We start from the raw sequence: 24,753 nt of genomic DNA on the forward strand, positions 1-24,753 counted from the left end.
GCCAAGTTTTCTTTCACATTTTCTCTATTACCTGAAAGCAAATTGCAAAACAAAGCCTTTACCTGAAGCTCAATTAAGAGTGCTGAGTCTAGCAACTCTCTCTGTAGAGCAGGGATCAGAAAGCTTATTTCTGAGCCAAGTCCTAATTTGCCATAAAATCTTTGAACCCTATCTGTACTTTATTTTTATTTTTCAATATGAAGAAAATTTAAATGTCATCTAGGTAAGACTAGAAAAAGCTTTTCAAAATACTAAGAGCTAGGGCATGCTAAGACATTAGAAGTTTGTTATAGAAATTTAGTCACCCTGAAAAACTGAATAACAATCTGCTACTTCCTTATGTCTGAGCTGTGCTTGAGGGACACAGATGGAGTGTGGTCCTTGACTCATGAAAACAACAACACATTAACAGCATCTAAGAGTGGCCACTATTCTTTCTTCCTATATTACCTTACAACCAGGTCCAGAATATGATTGGATACTATAGTCTCTGTGATGTTTCTGAAAGTTAAACTTGTTTCTATAACAAAGTATCTTTGTTCATTATCACTATCATACAAAGAGATCATCAAGCATAAAAGCTAATTGGACAGGATCATCACAAAAGAAACACATTTGTTGATATAATTTGTATCTAACTGCTAGTCTTCAAACATCCTTGGGATAAAGACTTGGTTACCAAGTAGCACTGTTGGGATGTGGCTCAGCATTTAGGACTAGTTTAGATAGAGTCCTTTCAGTGTTTGGAGGTGTGTTTTCTTTGAAAGATGATAGTCCTTTCACTGCCGAGCCATGGCCTTAGATTTTTATTCCTCATTTGCTCTAGACATGAAATGTTACCTTTTCATCAAATCATGGAAATGGGGCCAACTGTTCAGACTAAAACATTCAAATTTGTGAACCAGAATAAATATTTATTCTTTATGAGTTGATTCTTGTAGTTACATGATGTAGTAATAAAAATCCAAAAATTCTTTTTGTGCATCTAAATGTAAATAACATGATCTTTTAAAAACAAAAACTACTGGGACCACATGAGCATGAGGGCTTAAGGTGGGATCCCTATTGTCTATGTAAAAACATTGTTGTGAGGGCATCTTCTTTAATTCCCAACCTTAGAGAGGCAGAGGAAGGCAAATTAATGGAACTTTCTGAATAGTGAGCAAACCAAAGCAGTGAGCTCCAGCTCTGGCTTTAGTAAAAGATATGAATAAATAAATAAATAAATGAATAAATAAATAAATAAATAAATAAAGCAGCAAGCAATAATGGAAGAGGTCCAACATTGAACTCTGCATAACCACATATATGTACATAAATATGCACACACATAGAACACCCACACCTATGAAGACTAAGAATGACACCTTAAAACTTCTTAACTGACAACTAAGATTGCCAAAACAATAAAACCAAGGTAAATAGCAACAGAGCCTGGCTGTTCAGTTCTAGTTGGTATCTCTGCATTTGATTAAATGTAGGTAAGTCTTTCAACATCTCTTGTGCACAAGAGACAGAAGATAGATTTCAGATGACATTTCACAAACACTTCAGGGGTCCTGCTTATTCATGATTTGCTCTGAACTTGTAACTATGGAAAATTTCTTAACTAACTGCTATCAACACCAAACCTCACAGTCCTGGATTTGGTTGGTCCTATTACTTCAATTATTGAATAAGTCAGTGGAAAAATAAAATAACGAAGTCAAAAGAGTAAGCATTTTGTGGAAAGAGTCTCAGAACCTGATGTCCCACCTGAATTTTACAATAAATGCTTAGTCTTATTAATAATATACCCATGTTCCTCTAAAGGATCTTTGATTCTTATTGCTTAATAGGTATGGTGATGAGACTTGATATCCAAGACAAAGAAATAAAACATACAAATGAATAAAGAAAATTTAGACCATACATAAGAAGATAAATAATAGGAACAAGAAAGGTAATCAATTTAACTATGAAACAATGTTGAAACTGAGGGAATCAATCAAATGTATTCCATGAATCATGAGTTTGCTAGAGAAATTCAGCCTAGCAAGGTTTGCATGGCAATTTTAAAATAATAGATATGCATACACATGAGCTAGCATTGGTATGACAGATTCTCAAGCAAAACCATATATTAACCACTTTCCAAGATTCCATAGTGGGTTCGCTGTCAAGTGACATAGTACAATTTCTCCAAAAGATGTTTTATATATCACTATTTACTTATATATCTATTTTAGTGGGCTAATTTTATTTTAAATGATATATAGATACATGTGTCTGTGAGTGGGTAAGAGCAGGCTGATTTTAATGAATCAAATCCATTTCCCACTTATAATGTCAAGCCAATAGAAGGCATCAGAAGTTTTAACTGTCATTCTGAGGTTGTGATCTCATTCTACAAACAAATAAAAGCATCAGCACTCATTGTAACCTAAGCTCTCTAAGAACATATCCACAGGACTGAATGTCTGATTAAATTTGTCACCTTAAGAATCAATGCATACAAATACCTGTATGCTCTCTATAAATGAGAAAGAAAAATGCTTAAAATTTAAAAAATGGCAAAGGAGAGAATTATGTACAAAGTCCTACATACCTAAGTAATCATGGCAGGTCTATTATTATGCAGAGAATGGTCAAAACCAGCCTTTGGCTTATTCGCTAATTGTAACCCAGAAATATTTTTATTATACAGGGTGTATATCAAACAAACATAATATGTAGGAAAATATTCTTCCTTTTATATATTTCCAGGGTTTTTAAAAGGTTCATGCATAGTTAAAACTAAGTAAAACAATATCATATCTTTTACAAATATGGATTAGTTGTAAAAAAAAATCAAAATAACATTTAAACTAATAAAGTTTAATACCAATAAAACTCAATTCAACTTTGTCACTATAATATCCAAGGTGTAAAAAGTGACAAAGGATGTATAGAGGGTTGTAGTAAAATTGTTACAAACATGGACATAAAATTACCATTGTGAATAGTAATAAAGAATTTAAACTAAAATGTTTTCAGTCCTACATTACACATGAGCCACTGTAATATTATCATATTCATTATATACTTTAAATTTGAAAACATCTTAGAACATGAAGAAATATCATCAAAACAAAATATTCTTCGGCTCGCTCAAGAAAGAACTAAGGGCGAAGTTGAAAGCTACTGTAGTAAGTAGTGCCAAGAGGTAAGGCAGGAGAAATCATGTGAGCTAATTGCCAGGGGCACTACACAGACAAAGAGGTGAACATAAAATTAAAGAATAGATACAAGTAGGCTAGAAAATTCCTTAGTAATTTCAACAATTGCAGAAATTACTGAAATAAGTGCTGTCTTTCAGATAAGAAAATTGAGGCCAAGAGAGGAGTTACTTAACCGAGGAACTATTTCAAAATAGACACATAAGTACATGTTGGGCTTTACAAAATAAAAACACTTTTTAGATCACCATATTCTTTCCAGTGCCTTTGTTTTTTTTTAAATAAGAAAAGATATTCATGACCTCATATGTAACATGTTCTGAAAAAATTAACTTTTCCTACAAGTACATTTTAAATACTGCCAGCTGGAGTATGGCCAAGGAATAAGTGTCTGGAGTGATGAGGATGCTGGTTTCCTCTCAATCAATTACATTATGTCATCCCAATAGCATGGCTGTGAAGTGTATGTCAGTTTTATAGGTGAATAGCTTACTCATACTTACAATTGTCTGCTCTCATATGTCCACCCACCCAGACATTGCCATTTGTAGCTAATCTGACCATTAGTTCATCAACTATTCAAACCTGAACTGTGATTAATAGCCTGTTTGTGGAGTGTATCATCCACAGGTGGGCAATACTGAGAAGGAGACATTTAATGGTATTGACATAGGTGTTAATAGTGTATGGAATTTCAAGGTCTGCTTTCCAAAAACCCCAGGAGAGTTTATAGCCCACAGACTCAGGGATGCTCCATTATCCCTGTTTCCTTATAGACCATCATTTTCCTTGAGTGTGAGCTAGATCTGGTTGATGTCCTTTCAACAAATGAAGTAGGACAAACGTGATGCATGTCACCTCTAAGACCTATTCAAAGAGTTAATATTTTTCCTACTAGGCTAAAAACTGTAGTGGGCCAGTGAGAGCTAATCTGCTGCCTATGTTCCCCTCTGTGAACAGAAATTTCAATGGCAGTAGTTGGACCTTGCCATCAGTCTATGTTGGGTGTGCAGGGATTAATTATCTCTTTGTTTCTTAGTTCACACTCACACACACAAAGGGGGGGAGAACAAGTGTATGATCTTATCAAATGCACAAATACATATGAGCTTAGTTCTATAGCTCAACTCTCATTGCTATGCTGAAAAGAGCTGCAAATTAGTAAATATTTTCATTTTGGCTTGATTTAAATAACACAATTCACATACTGGGAGCTAATTCTATAATAGTGAGGGATTCACAATGTATGTAGGGAAAAACACATAAACCACAGTGATACTGTAAACTAATGAAGTTAAGTAGAATACATAATCATCAGATTTTGGAAAGGGTTTTGGGCCTCAGTGTTGTAACATAAAGAAATAAAACACATGGGGAAAAACAAGCACATTAGATCATGGTGTGCTAGAAGAGGAGGATCTGATCCTAAATTGAGGATAGGACAATAGGAGAAAATACTTTTACAAAGAAAGTGAGTAAAGATGGATGCAGGCTTGGTGGAACCTGATAAAAGGACTCAGCATTAAATATGATTTCCTTAGATAACATGGTTCATATGACTGAGAATGATACCATTATCACAGACTCCTATTCCAGTTATGAAGACAATTGCTTTTTCTGTGGCTAAGGTTGGTGGTAAGTTATTTCCCATAAAGGCTGACAGGAGAGGTAGGCATCTCCATGTGAGTGAGCTTCTATCACCTCTACTGTACCTCTACAGGCCCCTAGATGACATTCTCTAGGCTCTCCCCATGGTTATGCTGCAAGAAAGGGGATTCAAGAGTACATGGTCAGCTGAATCTGTCCTTGAGGATTTCTACACACACACACACACACACACACACGGGGAGAGAACAAGTGTGTAATCCTATCAAATACATGAATGCATATTAAATATATAGAACTATATGCAAAGAAATAAATATATGATGTGTTATAAATCTCATACCAGTAAACTTTAAGATGCAGATAGATAATGGTCTAAATGTATAGAAAGATAGGAATGGAATTCCACAGGAAGGCATTCAAGCAGACAGCCTGTGTGTATCAGAAACTATGGGTGATGGAATCAAAATGTGATGCTTATTAGCCTGGATTCAAATTATAGGCACAACGTCAAACTGAGGGCTGTCATAGTATCCCTAATTCTCACAGCTTTAAAGCAGCAGACTCACTCTACCACTGCAATTTTAGGGACTATTGTAGAAGACATTCCGTCCCTAATAGGGGTGAAAGGCCTTGTGTCCTCATAAAAACCTGTTTTGATTGAAGTTAGCAGGCTAAATGTAATAGGAAAACAAATGGCTGGGAAAGAGATGAAGATACATCTGTTAGGACTTCATTAATATCTCCCTGCACTGCCTCATCTGCTGCTTTAAAAGCTGCATTTGTTCTAAAAGGCTGATAAACTGAGTTTGTATGCTGTCATGTTTTTTTGAAGCATCCATATCTGAGATATTAAGCTAGTTTACTAACAATAAGCACTTGACTTTCAAATACTTCATCAATTTCTCTGACAGCAGTACTCAGCGTGCTGGGAGCCAATGAGCTCACAGGCTGCATCTGCCTTATTAAACAAGCAGAGCTGACAAGAGGTAATTTGGAACAGCTTAATATGATTTGTGGGTACTTCTTGTTCCTCATCCCTGGATATGCAGCACACTCCTTCTCCATTGCCTTCTTCTCTGTGTGTGTGTTTATTCTTACTATCTTTGAATAGTACTCCTCTGTTGAGACCCCTCTGAGTCACTCATAACCATCTTTCAATGAGGGTGTGGAAGTGAGACAGAAGAGGATCATAGCAGAGATAGTTCTCACCTGAGTCATTGCTCTAGAACAGGCAAAATACTCAACTCCAAGTTCAATTTAATGCAAAAAAAAATGTATAGGTTTGGTATAAATGTGCTCCAGAGCAACATAAGATGTACTCATCTTAAACATGCTACATACTAAAAATTAAATTAATTACACTTTTTATTTGCTAAATCGGGCAACCTTATTTACAGAAAAATTTCTACCACGAAATCTTTGTTTGAATACATTGTGTTCGAGCTCCAAATGGTTGTGTCTGAGCACAGAGAGGGCGAAAGAATAGTAGTTTTTTTCACAGGAAGGGTGTAAGGGATAAGATTGGGCTCTGGAGCCATTATGGTAACCATCATGTTTCATGTTTTATGTTATCCAGTTGCTTTCACTTCTAATTTTCTTCATGTTCGCAGTGAACAAAATGTTTTCCTGCATGCTTATGTCTTCCTCTCTCACCAGGTATGCTGACACACAGTCCAGAGTCAGCAAGTTCTCTGGTGTATACATCAAGTGCTCTGCCCCATCTAGCATTTCCAGGGACCGTAAAATGAGTGCAATCTAATTTTTTTTCCGAAAACAAAGGCCAAACCCACCTCAAGGATGGCAATTCTACACATTTCATGTTTAGAGTTTCTGATAACCCTGAAATATAAAATGAGACAATGTCTATGAAATCACATGATTCTATCACATAGACTTAAGCAACAATAATGCCACTCCTTCTGTTACTTGTAAAACCTGCACTCTTACAAATCTTGCCTGTAGTTGGAGTCTATATGACATTCACCATTGACACAGCAGTGTTCTTCTTCTGTATGCACACAAAAGCCCAGGCAGAGAAATCACCCAGGCAGCAAACCTATCTGAGAAACAAGGTTCACATGACATTTTTTTTTTTTTTTTCTGAGCCCAATCCTGTTGAAAAGACTGATTCCTTTCACGTTACCAAACAGTATTCCTCCATGAACTGCAAGCTGTGGCTTGGAGAAGCCCTCCTTTAAAGGAACACCATGTTTTCAGTGTAAAAATAAACAGGAGAAATAGCGACAAAGAATCCAGGTTTTTGATAGGCAAGCTGAATTAAGCCACCTGGATTTGTATGTGGCTGGCATTTCTCCTGTGTTTCTTTTTTCTTTTTCACCATCTAAGCAAATTAAGTGTTAAGGAAAGCTTCATAATATTTAAGTATACTTTAAAAGAATGAACTCAGTTAATATTGACTGGCTCTTCTGCTTAGCACGGGGCTGAAGAATGAATTCTGAAAGAGCTCTGCCATCACAGAACTGATTTTTCCAATGTGGGGGTGTGCTTTAGTTAAAGGAGAGGTCAATTATTTGAGGAGTTGGGTAACACAAGAAAAGGTAGAAGAGAGAATACAATGAAAATATTATAAATCCAGTAACTCTCTAAAAATTTGAGTTCTGGCTAGTGGCATTATTTTACCTTGCTGATTTACATAATAGATAATTTTCTTCAAAATTCACATCTTAAGTGGCAAAAGAGAAATTTTAGCTATTTATAGGCTAACAAACTATAATTAATCATGTACATGTATGATAGAGTTCATGCTAAATACGTGCAGAAATGTTGCATATTAAAATTGTACAATAGTCTGAAGTGTACTCCAATATTCATAGAAAGTTTTGCCATGGAATGTCTGATGACCTAGCAATTTGAAAATGACATAAAAAAGTAAGGAATGATATTAGTGTTGTGTATGTAAGGAGTACTTTCATTAATTAGATATTTTCATGTATTATGTAGAACAAGTGATTTCCTGAGTTTATTAAAAGGACAACAAAAACCTTATAAAAGGACAATAAACAAACAAATCCAGGACAGTAATAAATATAAGGGATGCAGTAAAGGAGACTACTACCTGTGAGGTAGAATGTATTGACTATAGTCATAGGTTAAATATCTTGGAAATTAAATTTTTTCTGGGAAGGAGCCAAATACATTTAGGTAAATATAACACAAAGTCCTGAAACCAGAGATTAAGGGCTCTGAAGTAGATAGAACAAGGTAGAAAAAAAATAAGATGGCAGTGACTGTCAGGGCAACAGACAAAGACAGACTATGAAAGAGTAGATAATTTATATTGAGTAGATTTCATTTTAAATACACCAGAAATTTACATGGGAAAATTCCATGATTTTATTTAAATTTTCAATACAATTACATATAACTTTATTATAGTGTTTGCTCCTTTGCTAATATGAACCAATATCCTTGCATTTGATAAGAAGTACTCATATTTGCACATTATTTCATTCTGGTCCCACTGACTCTAACATTGTCACTAGGATGTTTCAAATTCTTTCTGAAGAAAGACACGTTTGTTGCTTTTCTCTTGATGTCTAAGGTCTACATGTGAATTTCCCTGACTTAACCTGCTGCTTCCTGGGCTTTCTATGACCATTTTCTCTGAACACTCATTTTCATGTTGCCAACAGAGCTGCTCAAACAACCAGTGTTTGGTGAATATTTGTCCTATCTTTGGGAACTCTGTCAATAATGCCTACAAGCAAATTACACATGGCTAAAGACACAAGAACATGAACAAGGGACATTTGATCACTCTCCTGCCAGAAACCTCAGAATGTTTTCCTGAGACTAGGCAAAAGGTGGTTCTTCCTTCTGAAAGCAGACAAGATTAGCATAGGCTGATCTGTCTTCTTGAACAGACATGTCAAGAAAGCATCTTGTCACATATATGGTTATTCAGTTACATGGAACTTGACACTACCCCAAACCCTCTTCTCTTCATGCTCTTCATTCGCTTTCTTTATTCCTTTTTTCTTTCTGTTATTTCTTTTCTTTATCTCCACACTATAGTAATCTTGATAATTTCTCTAAGAAAAAAATAGTCTTAATTACAACATAATGTGAGCATTCATTCCATTATATTCTTTTCCACCAAGGTTTCTTAATCCTTAGGTCCATGGAACATAGTCCTTTAGATAAGTAATTTTTAAAAGCTTACCCATATTCCCTGTCTCTCTAGGTGTCACAAATTTACAAAAGCATCACAAAGGGTTTGGAAACATTCAGGACAGAAATAGAACACAGCATCCCAAAATGTTTATTCAAAGATCTTTGTGTGTGTGTGTGTGTGTGTGTGTGTGTGTGTGTGTGTGTGTGTGTGAGAGAGAGAGAGAGAGAGAGAGAGAGAGAGAGAGAGAGAGAGAGAGAGAGAGAGAGGAAGACAGAGAGGAAGACAGAGAGGAAGACAGAGAGCAAGGAAGAGAAAGAGTGTGTGTGTGTAAGCTATCCAAGTAACCCTAGTCTAAGAATGGAGTGGAGGTAGGAACCATCAGATCCATCATAACTCAGAAATAACATATGTTGAATTGCATTTGCAATATCTAACATATACAAAATATTATAGATGTTAACATTCTATATGTTTTAGGAAACACCATTCTTTATTCTGTAAAAGTAGAACAAAAATCAAATTAACCCCAAATGAGTTGCATTAATTGGTTTATACATCTCTATAAGCACTGAACTGACAATCTGAGTGTTTGTTATACATGATTAATTCTAGAGCTCTGGCCTGGCACTGAGCCTGTCTTAGATGGTTTTCCCAATACTCTGATTAGCTGAACCATTATAAGACTAGTAATCACACCCTCCACAAGGCTACATGTTTCTCTCTCTCTCTCTCTCTCTCTCTCTCTCTCTCTCTCTCTCTCTCTCTCTCTCTCTCCTATTCTCCCTTCCTTCTCTGTTCCTTTGTTTCTCCACAGCCCACTTCCCAGGTCTTACACTAATTTCTAAAGTAAAGACCAAAAAGAATTAGATATAAAAGGAGTGGCCATTTCAAAAACCTTTTAAGAAATTACTTTCTTACACAATCTAAACATTTTTTATTCCTTTTAATTTTTCAAATTTTATTTGTACATTCAAAATCTTTGTAATCTACTTCGACGTTAATAAGACATCCACCCGCATATGTATTTGGTGTGTTGATATAATCTGCTTGGTAATCTTTAAGATCTTGGATTCTTTTTTTGTAATATTTGACAATCCACAAATCCAATATTATCTGATAAAATTATTTGTATCTGAAAAAGAAGTTTCTCTATTACAAAAAGTATAAAAACCTAATGACAATTAAGTTATGTGCTTATGTATGCCATTTTAAAAATTATTTCCCTAGAAGCAACTGGAAGTCTTACTTCTAAATGATCTTGATTCTTCAAAGGTAATGCATTATCTCAAATCTATCATAAATTTTATACAATTCATAATTCATCATATATCATAAATAAGGTTTTCAGAAGACTATGAATTCAGTACCTCGAAAGCAAATACCAATGTAGCTGTATAGCAGCTTTGTGGAAAATAGCATATTAATACCATAGCAAAAATGTATTTGTTTTTATGTTTACATGAAGAGCATCTCCTTTTTAAAAAATAGTTTAAGACTTCCCATGGGAAAAATAAAAAGACTTCCCATAGTATATACCAATGAAAATTTATTAATTGATCCTGGAATTTATAGAAATTGTGTCTATAATTATACATTCATCTACGTTCATTGCAGAAATAATTAAAAATATATCTATGTATTTAAATTTATATCTCAGTGATTAAAAAATTGTACTATATACTGGCCTACAACTACCTGTAATTGATGTCCTCTGGTGGATGATATGTGATCAGTACAATAGTCTACTGAACCACTTGCCTATTGACTTTACAAGTCAATCTCTCAACACACATTGTACTTGATGAAAAATGATCAAATACTACATAGCATATAAGAGACTCTGATGACCAGCTAATGTGTGGCAGTATTCATAAAAGACACATAGGCTCCAAAGTCCTAGGACTAATTATAAAACAGCATTATCATCAAAATCATTGCCAAAGGACAACCTCTTTGAGTTTCCATGCAGCCTTCATATTGGGATGTGCCCAGCACTTTGTCATCTACCCCACTCAAGAGTTCTAATACAAGATATGTCTGAGCTCAGAACACTTTCTTGTTCTTGGGATAAGAAGTTGAACCCAGATGCTCTTCAGCTTTGATCCTTAGGATCACTATATAAAGGGATCTACAATATGCTGTTTTGAGAGGTCAGAAGATCATCCGACTTTTCTGGCAAATACTTTCTAATATTGTTATAATTTAACACTTTTGAGTGTTCAGACAATTTGACATAGCAAACAGTATACATGCAGAACTGTACCCTTTGGCTACTTTCTCTCTGAAAATACACTATAAATAGTTTGTCCACAAATTACCATTTTAATTGTAATGAGATATTGTATTTACAAATCAATGACAACCTTTTTGTTTCTAAATAATTCTAATTAACAGACATCATCTAAAGAAAAAAAGAGATTCTCCCTTCTTGATTTGACATGAAAATTCATAAATTAATGCAAAAAGTTGAATTCACTTAACTGTGAGCCTGTTAGACTTAAAGGAAAACTATATAGATTCATTTATAACATGCAGAACAGCTATAGATGATATCCCCTCTTAATATCATCTAAGCAGAATTAGAACCTGGCAATTTCTCATGAGAATTTCTTTAATGACCATTAAAATACATTAAATATACTTTTATAAAAAGGGGTGGAAAGGTACTTAAAATGTGGAAAACATGAAATAATAAATTTGTTAATTCTAAAATTATGTATATAAATAACATCATATAATTTGACGATAGCATGATCCTATCTTCTAGAAGAAAACTCAAATGTTCAAAATAAACAATTACTTTACTGTAATTTAAGATTTTAATAAGAACATAATTTTTCAAAATTCTGTTACTTGAATTTTAGAATCTCTAGATTTTTTTAAAATATCTAATATATACACAAATTGTTGCCATAATTGCGGCAGTTAATTTTAGGCTTTAACTTACAGGGCTTTCCATATTAGTATTTGTTTTTGAATATTTCATAGTACAAATCCCACAAATGTCATTAAGAAAAAGTTATGAATATAATTAAAGAAAATATTTCTCAATTTTGACAGCTTCACAGACATTGGATTTGGCATGGATTATTACATAGCATAATTATCTCTTAAAGTTAATCAATTAACCAGGAAAGGGTTTTGGTTAACTATTTTTTGTGAAGTTGGTCTTCTCTCTCCATCTCTAAGGCTAGACAATTCTTAGACCCAGAGAGTGAATCTAAAAGAGCAAGCTCAGAGTAATGTAAAAGAAGCAGAAAGAAGTCATATAAGTTTCCACTATGGCACCATTAATGCACTTATCCATTTGGCTGCTACTCAAATGCCTTCTGCGCTGGGATCCTGTCCTAATGCTTTCCAAATGCACTTAATAGCTTCTTTATTTCTTTCTCTTCTTGGATTTTTCCCATAACATTTTATAGCACTGATTAGTTTTAATTCTTTTCAATCCTAGGGCACTTTGGTGTTAAAAGATTGAAATATATATCTGCATCTTCAATATAACTGGCATATAGTAACTGAGAAAACTATGTGAAGATTAAATAGTAGCAGGAAGCTTTAAGCTTATGGTTTGGAGCCTAGTGTAAAATAGGAATTTTTTAGTGACTCTTTGAGTGAAGATTTTAAGTTTTGAAGCTGATCAACAGGCAAACAGATATGCCTACTCTTTGGGAATATTAAACCTTGGTGAAAACGTATGCACTATAAAACATGTGCTTGCGTTATTTTGTGAAATGCATTATACCTCAAGTAAAAAGGAAATTAATATTATTCAAATTTAGATGGGTGAGTTTAGAAAGAAGGTATCCTAGTACTTATTAAAACAAGATTGGACATTATCATGTTAAGTTTTTCCTAGTATGCAAGGCTGTTTCAACAATTGAAAAGTGATGAATGTAACATTTCATTTCAATGATCTAAAAGGAATTACATGATCATAGCTATAGATTGAGAAAAGAGTACTTGAAAATATCATTTATTTAGAAATTCTAAGAAAACTAGAAATTGAGCAGACACCATCAACTTCAGCAAGCATATTTATAAATAGCCCACATTTAGTACTAAATGATAAAGAGCTCAAGCTTTTCACTAATATCAGGAAGAAAGTAAGCACATCCCCTCTTATAGACTTTTTAGTATGATCCTGCCAGTCCTGATAATCAAGTAAGACAAGGACCTAAAATATGTAAATTAGGAAGGAAGAAAGAGAACTCTCTCTCTTTCTGCTTTGATGCATAAATACATAAATATAAAATAATCTATGAGCACCAACAGAAATAAAATTTTTGAGGAACTAATACATAATTATAACTATTCAGTAGATATTTAATAAACAAAAGAGAACCACTATTCTAAGCACCAATATTGAACAAGTAGAATTAGAAATTAAACACACAAAACTACAATTGTTTTATCCTTTCCCCTCAAGACAAAATACTTAGGGATAAGTCTGTAAACACATGTAAAAATCCATATGAAAAAACAAAAATCCTGAAAAAAGCTAACGACAAATAATTGAATAAAATATTTGAAGAACAAATTCATGACCATAGAAGCGAAGACACAATATTGTCAAGAAACCAAGCTTTTCTAACTTTGCTTGTATAATCAATGTTATCCATGTACAAACCCTAGTGAGTTATATTGTCACTTTTTGTAAACTGATTCAAAGGATAAGGGGAAATGAAAAGCATAATTTTGCATGATCAGTTCTAAAGAACAACAAAATAATAATAATTGAAAGGCTTACACCACCTGGCTTCAAGACTTTCTCAAAAACCCATAGTAATCAAGACAGTAAGGTACTGACAAGAGAATTGTAGATATCTGAATAAAACAGAACAGAATGTTCAGATGGATACACAGAGATATAGTCAACTGAGAGAAGATACCATATTCAACAAGTGATGTTCAAATAGCTGTCTATCTCATGCAAACAAAACAAATGTGGATAGTTTTGTTTTAGTCTTCAGAAAAAATTCAAAATAAATTGTAACACCACTAGAATATTACATAATATTTCATAATATGACATTAGGGGCAAATGACACTTTAGACAGAACACTAAAAGGCAGTCGTACAGAAGAAAGAATTAAATAACTGTCACACTTTACTAAATTTATATTTTTTCCTCTGTGTATTGTCAAGACAATAAAGAAAAGTTATTTCTTAACAGAAAGTAATTGCAAAAGATGTAACTGATGAAACATTGCAATCCAAAGTATAAAAAAAAAAAACTTCTAAAACTCCACATTAAGGAAAACAGGAAAAACTCTACAGAAGATACTGACCTATAACTCACTGAAGAAGATATACAGATGGCAAATTAACATAGTGAAAAATATGTTCTACCTTAAATGTTAGGAACAGGTAAGAGTGTGAAGGAACTGCATACCTATTAGTGTGTGTAAGCCTAGAATGTAAACAGGGGTTAAGTCCTAGCAAGAATGTGGAGCAACAGTACTGTTCCTGAATTTCTGACTAAAATACAATGCAGAGTAGACATTGTAGAAGACAGTAAGACAATTTCTTATAAAACAATGTATATACACTATATGATTCAATAGAAATGAAACACACACACACGTGTGTGTGTGTGTGTGTGTGTGTCATGAAGTTATAGCGAGAATTGTCAAATCTTGGGAACAAACAGATGAATTTTGTGAGGTTTCATAAATAATCAAACTCTGGTGGATCTGTACAATAATATTAACCAAGAATATTACTCAGCAATAAAAGGACATTTTCTGTAAAATTCTGAAAAGACAGGAAAATATTGCTGCCTTTTGACTGTGTACTTCACATCTCATATGTTTAATGTTACTGAGCTATCATGACAATAAAATAGACAGTAAAGCCAGCCAAACAGGAGGAGTTTGGGGAATTCTCCAAGTGGGAGGAATAGAAGGATCCAGAAGGCTCAAGGACATCTTAAGAAAAGCCACATACTCAACTAACCTGGACTCATAGGGGCTCACAGAGACTAAAGCTACACCCAGGATGGATGCATGGGACTGACCTATGCCCTCTGCACATGTTCCAATTGTTTAGCTTGATTTTATGGGACTCCTAAGAGTTGGGACAGGACCTGTCTCTGACTCTTTTTGACTGCTTTTAGACATTTTAGTCCTACTGGGTTACTTAGTCTTACTGCAGTTTGATATACCATGTCTGGTTGATATCCATGGGAGGCTTGCCCTTTTCTGAGAAGAAATGGAAGAGTGAATGCTGCGGTGAAGAAAGGGGGAAGTGTCCGAATGTGGGTAGAGGGGTCAAGGAGGAGAGGAGGGAGGGAAAAGATTGCCCTATGAAAATATTATACTCCAACTTTTTGACATTCTCTGAGAAGGCAAAAGAAAAAAAGATTTATGATTGTCAAGTGTTGTGAAAAGGAAAGGCAGATGTGGGGTGATTTAAGGAAGCCATTTTTCTTTTGCTAACGTTAATAGCGTATATGCAGTGGACACTGTAGAAGCAGTGTCATTATACAGAAGAATGTGAGGGCACTCTTGTGAAAATCATGAACTTGGGGTGAAAAGTACATGCAGGACTATCAGAGATAATACAAGAATCTCCCTGGTGAGAAACTGAAACAACTGGGAGGCCTTGCACATGGTGAGAGATACACAGTTTGTCTCTGAATGTTCTAGTATATTTTGTTGAGAACTTAAGAGTTCTGTAAAAGTAAATTCCATGTAAACCATTCTTCCACCGCACATACACACGTGCAATCATAGCTAGTATAAATATATATAGTCTGCCTACCAACTGACCATTAAAAAGTTGATATACACAAATATTGGGTATACCTTCGGTTTTCATATGCATTTTGATTTAATAATTTTATTACTTCATCCTCCATGGGAAACATTTTATCCACATCAACTCTGTAATCACATATTAAATCCAAGGTATTTATTTTCAAAGTCACAAACAGTATTTTACATATTTAGATTCAGCCAAGTATGTACGTGGACATGTAAAGTAATTGAAATAGTATATTCACTAATTCTGTAAACCCATCCCAGCTCTGAACTAGCATCTACAGTTGTCCTAATCTATCTGCATATAAGACATTCCTTGTAGCTCCAGATTATTGATGAATACCTTCCCTCCAAGGCAATATATATTTCAGGAATCAAATAGTCACACACTGAAAACTCATTTTCCATAAGACTTTAGCCTTATGGTTTGACTTTTACAAGACTTGCTATGCCCTTAGGCTTGAGTGCCATATAGATGAACTACACCCTAACCTATTATTTTACTTGGATCAAAGGCACTTCTAATGAGTTTGTAGACCTTTCAATACCCATTTTAGTTCCACTGTGCTATATACATGTCAGCAACGCTACAAGTCTCCTGATACGATGGAGACTGGTCTATTTCTCTCAACAAGGATGATTAGTACTTCATATAGCAATTTTGTTTGCTATCTTGCCACTTTGCTTGTGGGATCTAAAAGCCTCCAGCCCTACCACCAGCTGAGTAGTGATTCCTATGTCTCCAGGAGTTCTGTTCAACAGTCATCGAATATCCATCCTCAGACCCTGCAATCACCAGAGGCCATTGAAGCAAATTTCTTTAGCCATCAGGCCTAGTATTCATTTTTCTCAATATGACTTTGAGGGTCATAAAGCCCACGCGACTCTACCTATACCCTGCTGCCATTAGTGAATGAGGAATGCTGACTGCTTACTCTTCACACTCTCATATTCACCATCACACAGACCATAATCATTGTTTTCTGTAGCTTTGTGGCCCATGGCTGAGTGTTGATCTCTCCCTCTAAAATTTCTCAATCAAATAAACAGCCTTTGCCATCGACAGTCTCTTTGACTCCATTTTCTCCTGCTGTAACTAAAATACAAATCTTACATGAATAGTTGAAACTTCCTTTCTTATTAAAAAAACTACTTTAACTTTGTTCATACATATAACATTATGGATTTGTACTCCTGGGTCCTAAAGAACTCATTTTCTTGTGTCTAACAAAAATGTTGACTCTTTTCACATTTCAGGTTGGATATTATGGTATATTACTCAAAATATCTGTTTGTTTTGTTTTTTTACAGAGTCTAGGATTGTTATTTTCTAGTCACAGTTGAGGAATAATGGAGTTTCTTGATTAGTTATAGGGAAAAACCTATTAAGATAATAGTGATATGAGCCATTTCAGATAGTCTCTTAAATAGAGTTTTCCACACACTTCTTACATCTCACAAGTTCAAGCCTATATCATCTTGCCTGAGTAGAATATGTAGTCTGTATCCACATGCTAGAGGCAGATAACAAAGTAAACCAAGGAGATATTGAAGCCACAGAAAACCAGCCTGGGTCACCTAACCACTACATAGCTGAAAATTAGTCATTTGTTGACCAGAGCTACTTGTCCTGGACAAGAAAATTAATACCTGGCAATATGTTGCTTCTTTCTATAGACACTGAGGAATTATTTTTGTATCAAACTGCTCTAGCTATAAATAATACACTCTTTCCCATTGACTAGAGAATTTTTGAATATAATAAACATCTTCTATCTCAATTGTAAAGCTCTAGATTCACCTTGAGCAACAGTAATATCTACCCATACAGTAGATGCAAAGCTATATCTCCAGTAGGATTTGTTTGTTACTCTCTCTGTTTGTCTACCCTCATAAGCAGGTTTTGAATTTTTTTTCTCTTAGCTTCTTCTTCAAATTATTCATCAATACAAAGGAGGTTATCTTACTCATGGTACAAATTTGTGGAATCACTTCAATTTTTAATATTATTTGATTTCATCTTAACTTCCTTTCATACTAGCCACACATTTCACGGTTGAACTGAAACCTCAGATGAGAAACAACCAGTTTCATTGTCCTTCTTGTGTTTTAACCTAGCTTACCTACAAGTGTCTCAAACATGAAGTAACTGAGCTATCTGACTTCTCCATGATGAAATAGCCATATGGCAGAGCACTAATTAGCAAGGTCATGAAACAGGAAAGAGAAATTCTGATACAAAAATGGGGCCACTGATCCATAATCCCCATATTTTCAGCAATACAACCAACTTGGCATCTTAACTCAAATAGGATCCAAAACTGACATTTCTATATCTAATCTCATAAGCATCACCAATGAATATTCTCCACTGTCAGCATATTTTCAGTAACAGCCTACTTCCTAAGAACACGGACAGTGAAATTTACACCCATCCTTTAGAGTCTGCTATAGTAGCTTTCCTCATCACTTTATTTCAAACATATATTGATATTTCATTCTAAACACATACTAGCTTTTCTACACACTTCTTACATCTCAAAAGTCCAAGCCTATATCATCTTGCCTGAGTAGAATTAAGATGCTTTGCATACCTTATCTCTAGTAACCTGCCTTTTTTTTTTTCTGAGACTGGATAAGGATGGTCTGAATGAATGGACAAGTGAACAAATGAGTACAAGTGAATTTCTCTAAATTCTCACAACCAACAAACAGATACCAAGCAAGTATTCATATCTACTTTAAATAATATAAAAACTGGAGTGTAAGTTTAAATGGGCAGAATTTGAAGAATCCAAACTCAATGTGGATTTTCTCAGTTTCTCTAACTCTTTGCTACTAAGTATCTTCCCATATTGAACTTTATATCAAACATATTATTTAACTTGTAATAGACTAAAAATTATTTTTAATTTTTAATACAATTGTCTATGAATATAGAAGTAAAGTACTATGAAGATATTCTAATATTTTCAAGAATGTATCATAAGTTAATATATTTAACAATCAGTTAACAATATTTGTTGATGAATTATATTAATTTTGTTAATGGCAGTTAGCATTGATGCCAAAGCATACCAACACAGCCAAGTTGTAAAAGGAAAAGGGATTTTAGCAGAAAATAATAATACAGATTTTTGAAGTGTTGTTGTCTACCATGTGTGTGTTCCATTAGAAAATACTGTTCCAGAGGCCCATCCTATTTTTGTAGAATTTCAGATATGCTGATCACCACACTCCCTACTTGGTATGTAATTGAGGCTTTTACTTTGAGCTGTTACCTTGTGTAAAATGAACTAAAAGATTATTTGACAGCTAGTAGGACCTAATGTGACATTTTTATTGTAAGATGGAGAAGGAGAACAATATGTACAGTCTCAAAGTGATTTCAGAATACTGAAGGAATAAATTGTTTTGTCTTACCCATGAATTCAATCCCCAAGTGGTCTGCTACATCAAAGTCGGCATGGAAGAAGGGAAACAGAAAGAGAAATGAGTTAGAAAAAAATTCAAACAAGGATATCAATGCTTGTAAAACCATCCTTCTAAGGCACAGAGTATGTCTCAATTTTAATTATGTTAGCTTAATAGATGAAACTTGTAAACAGTTAACATTAACAACTCTTGGTATCATATTTAATATTCATTTCCACAAAGCTTATAAATTATTAGTTGGCCTTTTAGTGGAATAAAAATGCATAAATAGTGGAATATACTAAATAAAATTTAAGAAAGGGAATGATCAAAGATTTTCTAGTCAAGTAATTTTTATAAACCATGATATACTTTGTAGATTCTTTGTAGATTAAGGCTTTGAGCGATATAAATTTATTTGCACCTTTATGTTAGTAAGAATGGCAAAACCTCAACCAGGCTATGAAAGCCTATAATGGGGTATGCTCAGTTTCATGCAGAGAAATTAGTGGTTCTTCCTTGGTCAAGTTATATGAGGCAATTGTGCAGTGGGAAAATAGAGCATCATGCATAGGTCACAGAGTCTTGCATAGATTGAAGACACAATTCTAACATATCTGACCCATAAGCCCTGTGACTTCTTGACTTAACAGTTCAGCTAAAGAAAAACAAATAACAAAGGTGTCACCATTTATCCTGTGTGCCCACAGACACAGACAGTCTTAAACAACTGGTCTGCCCATGTTCATCAGAGTACCAAACTGTGCTTGGCTTATTTATTTAAATAGAGTCTTCCTTCTTTCAGTTGTTTAATCCTGTCCTTGCTCACCTTGTAAATTTAACATTACCTAATGATGTTTTTGTTTGCACAAGTATTTGTCTAGAGTGAGAAGAAGTGGGGCTAAAAGGTGATTGCTGAAACTGTATTTGTTTCCAAATTAATTATTGACCTCCTTTTAGGGGGTCCCCTGTTTAATAAAGAAAGCATTTCCTTTTAGAAAATGTATGCAAAATTACAAGTTACTATTAATGCATGTATACACACACACACACACACACAAAGAAAAAATATCTTGGCATTTTACTCATTTCACATACTTAACTCATTGGTCCTAATTAAGTTCATGAACTTTACGCCCACCAACACTACCACCACCATCACAAACAATGATTTTAGGGCTCTTCCATCAACTAGTCAGAAGCTATGTATTTTAATCTCCCCCATTCTCTCCTTTCAGCTACAAGCAACCTCTTCCTTCTGAATTTGTTCAACTTGCCTACAGTTCACTTGAAGCGATGAAAATTTATGTAAATTACAAAATGTCTACTTTTATGAAGAAAGATGGCAACAGTGTTTCTAGAACACAGATTTATCCCTTTCTGCTCACAACAATTTTTCACTGATTGCACTGTGTTGATATGTACTTTCTTCATTCCTTGTACTTTTCAGTGAAAAGACAGTTTCTTGTTCTCAATGAATTCAATCATCATCGGTGGGAAACCACCAAGTAAAATCTCTGGCCATTCCTCTTTGTAAGTGCCAGATGGAAAATCCACAATGACAGGAGTGCTGAGAGGCAGAGATATTGCTCCTAGGCAGGATGAAAGTTGCTATGTAAAAGAATGAGATTTATGACCAAAGGACAAATCCATGCTCACAATTTTTTGCCAACAAGAAGTTCCTGACTGTATGCTCTAGAAAGATGGACAAGATAATGGATATACAGAATTTAAAATTAAGGTTTGATAAGATTAGCTATTATGAATGTAATTTAAACACCAGTAAGATGATTGAGAAATGACATAATTCTTCATTACATAAGGACAGGAACAAAAGAAAATCAAGAGATAGCAATGTTTAGATATTGGGAAATAGAGGCTCACAGGTATTCACAGGCATAAACCTGAAGTGAGAAGGATCCTAGCCTAAATTTGGTTGAAAAAGAGCTTTCTGATAAAGCTTAAATAAATCAATACTGACCTCCAAGGCTATTTTGGCTGTCCAGTACTTAATTGGTGACCAGCCTTCATTTTTCTACACTCTATGGTGATCCACATATGTGTGTGACAAGGAATGTAGACACCAGGCTTTGTGAATCTGTAGATTGAGCTAGGAAATAAGCAGTGTGGTGACACATTGACAGTCAGTCTGTATACTTTACAATCACAAGTTTTTTGGCATCACAGACAAATAACACAACTAAAAATGATGCAAACGCTGTAAAATATAAATAAGAGCCTTGGTTAAAAGAAATCCCTTGGTTAATACAAAAATTATTAGACTTTTCAGCTAGGTCCTATCTATGCTTTTGGGTATTGAAGGTAAATTGTTTACTAATTTTTATGATGGCCTTTTCATGGAAATTGACAAGACAGAAAAGCAATTAATTTTGTTATTTCAGTCATACACAGATCATAAACCACACTATTTCTCAGAAGATTGTGTTGATTATTTCGCATGGTAAAAAGCCTGCCTGAAGATGTTCAGGCCTGCAGGAAAACATCAAGAGGAACAGTGAGAATTAGTCAATTAGTAGTTCACTTATTCATTCCCTCAAACCGCTGAGTACCAAGAACTGCTCAGATTTTCGGATGAACTAAGAGGCGCATGGCTCAAGTCAAAGCCATCTGATTTCCCCTGAAGCATACATGGAAATGTATAATTTACATATTTTTAACACTTCAACCAACTTGTTTTAGAATATTCATACCCTTATCGTTGTGTGAGAGTGTTTGACTTTTACCCAGTACTCAATATTTAGGAGATGCTATAAGGATGAGCTGAGCTTATAAACTGGCAACACAGTGGGCACACTGTAAAAGACATACACAGAAGGGTGAACCAAATTTCCCCAATCATATGGGGCACAAGGAAGTACAAGTGCAATTGAGCTGAGGTAGCCTGACTCTCAGCCTTCATTTATCCAATTTACAAATAACTTCCCTCTAAAGAAATAGCTAGTTTTCTGCAATGTCATGAGGAAATTAGATCTTTGGGGATGAATTATTTAATCCACTTAAAAGAGTAAGTTGTTGTCAAGCACCCTCGAGCACTTTTGAGTAGCCTCCAGCACCACTTACTTACTGGTTTCCCTTTATTTACTGATGCAAGGCCCAAAATGAATTGGTTGAGGAGGGTATAAAGGAAAACAACTGTTTCCAAGGAGCCAAACAAGGACTATTAATATTTCCTTCTCAGTTACCAGGAAAAAAAAGTTCTGTAAGATGAGGGTGATTTGGTTATTTCTCTATATAGCAGGTACTAACAAACTTGTTTTTGAAAATTTGCCAAATATTAAACTAAATAATCTTAAACATGGAGTAATATTTAGCAGATGCCAGCAACTCTTCCCATAGACTTGTCTGATTTCAGTGGCTTCAGGAACAAGTATTAGGAAGACATTCTGTCAGGTCAGATATACTGAACAACTTGTCAAATTCAAGCCTCTATCTACTTTGACTTAAATTATTTATTCTTAGTATATGACATGATGTATTTTTTAAAAGACACTAATGTTATAACACAGAAAATTCAAAATATTCACTGTATTCTTTTCATTACATATTACTATTTTTATCTGAGACAAATACTGAAAATATAAGGCACTGCTAATAACAACACTCATCATGAGGTGAAGATATGGATTTATCTCCCACCTATCTAAAATTCAAAGTGCAGATGTCTGAAACCATTTCAAATTCTCCTGATCAGGGACAGCAGGATGCCTCAACAGGTGTCTTAGTTTCCTTTCATGGTGCTGTGATAAAAACACCATGACAAAATCAATGGACAGGAGAAAGGCTTACTCAGCTCACACTTCGATGCTGCTACAATTCATTCTGATCGGAACATTTGGTATCTTCCACCTTGAAGGAACTGATCACAGTCATCCACAGTCAAGAACAAAGAGAATGGATTAGGAATTAGCTCCTTTCCTCCCCACATGTAGTTCCGTATTGCCAGGGAGTGGTACTGACCACTGTGAAGTGCCTTCAGTTTATACATCATCCCTCATAGACATGCCAACAGGCCAACTCAATCTAAACAATTCCCCTTAACATTCCCTTCCATGGTAATTATAGATTGTGTTAAGTTGATAAAAAAAAAAACAAAAAACAAAAAACTACCATCAAAATGAGTAAAGATGCTTTCTGTCCAACCTAAAGACTTGTTTTTGATCTATAGAAACAACATGGTAGGAAACAAAAACCTTTTCCTGCAAGTTTTTCTCTGATCTCAAAATGTACTTACACATATTTACCCATGTAAACACACATGCATACACTAAATAAGCGTAAAAAGAACTCTCTTGAACAATCAAAACCTTTTGTTGTATGCTGATATGTCAAGTCCAGCTGCCTAAACTTCCAAAGTAACATGCTGAACAAAGAAATCAGTTCTTGACTTAATTTCAGTCTCCAGATAAAGCAGACTCTGTGTTGCCTAACCTAGGGTAAGGAATTCCTTGTGATGCAACACAGACACAGCAACAGGAACTCTGGCTTTAACCTGAGTGCGGGACTAGGAGTATATCAGAATATCATTATCATACAGGAACCCCACAGGTGCTCATTTACACTTTTGATCTATTGAGGATTTCTACAAACACACACACACAGAGAGAGAGAGAGAGAGAGAGAGAGAGAGAGAGAGAGAGAGAGAGAGAGAGAGAGAGAGAGAGAGAGAGAGAGAGACAGAGAATGTGAAAACAGGTTTTAAAAAAGAAAAATTACAACATTGGCTCAAGGTTCAGCGGCTGCTCCACACACAGCAAGAGCCCTAAAAGCATCTTGGATGAGCTTGGTGGAAAGAGTCCCTAAGGCTGTTCCAGAAGTTGCATTTCCCATTTTGCCAAAAGGACTGTGTTGTCTGAGAGCGCCTATGGTTCTAATGATCTCTGTCGTCTACTGTAGGAAAAACTTGTCATGTTAGCAAAGACCAAACAACTCAATCACTTACAAAGCATGCCCATTACAGTTGCTTTTCATAATGCAACTGTAGCCTGTCACTACATAGGTTTCACCCCTAAAACAGTGTCAAGGAACATGTCCCCAATATGGCATTTTGAGTATGCTTGACCCAAGGAGTGACACTACTGAATGTGTGGCCTTGCTGGAATAGGAGTGACCTCAAGGGAGGAAGTGTGTCACTGTGGTGTGGGCTTTGTGGAAACAGCTTCCTCCTAGCTGCCTGAAGATGCCAGTTTTCTCCTGTTTGCCTTCAGAACAAAATATAAAACTCTCAGCTCCCCTAGTGCCACACCTGCCTGGATGCTACCATGCTTCCTACTTTGATGATAATGAACTGCACTTCTGAACCTATAAGCCAGCCCCAATAAAATGTTGCCTTGGTCATGGTGTCTCTTCACGGCAATGGAAATGCTAAGACAACTGCTGATACTTCAGGAAGAAAGAGTCCGTTAGAACATAGAAGAGAAATTGAGATTTGTGAAGGTTATAAGTGAAATCCTGAATATTTGCTAACCCTTCATGTCTTGTTTCCTCAGTCTCCAGGAGTCCCTAAAAATCAGTTAAAATGTTTTGGTTTCTCATGAAGTAATAGTAGCTCATGCATTCTCCTTGATCCCTGATGAGATTATAGGCAAAGCAAAAGAAGTCATTTGCTGAAGCAGTG

General features: G+C 35.0%; 1 protein-coding gene across 7 annotated transcripts in view; it reads right to left on the reverse strand.

The window, feature by feature from the left end:
- Nrg3 (neuregulin 3) overlaps positions 1-24,753 on the reverse strand; it is a 1,008,622-nt gene that overhangs the window by 100,294 nt on the left and 883,575 nt on the right. For 4 of the 7 annotated variants that reach the window (XM_076931500.1, XM_076931499.1, XM_034499234.2 and 1 more), the window contains exon 4: positions 19,128-19,154. In XM_076931500.1, coding sequence (XP_076787615.1) covers positions 19,128-19,154 — 27 coding nt within the window. The remainder of the gene's footprint in view (positions 1-19,127; positions 19,155-24,753) is intronic. The other 3 variants (XM_076931501.1, XM_076931503.1, XM_076931502.1) reach the window with 1 other exon arrangement.

This window comes from Arvicanthis niloticus, chromosome 3 (genome assembly GCF_011762505.2).
Source record: "Arvicanthis niloticus isolate mArvNil1 chromosome 3, mArvNil1.pat.X, whole genome shotgun sequence".
NCBI lineage: Eukaryota > Metazoa > Chordata > Mammalia > Rodentia > Muridae > Arvicanthis > Arvicanthis niloticus.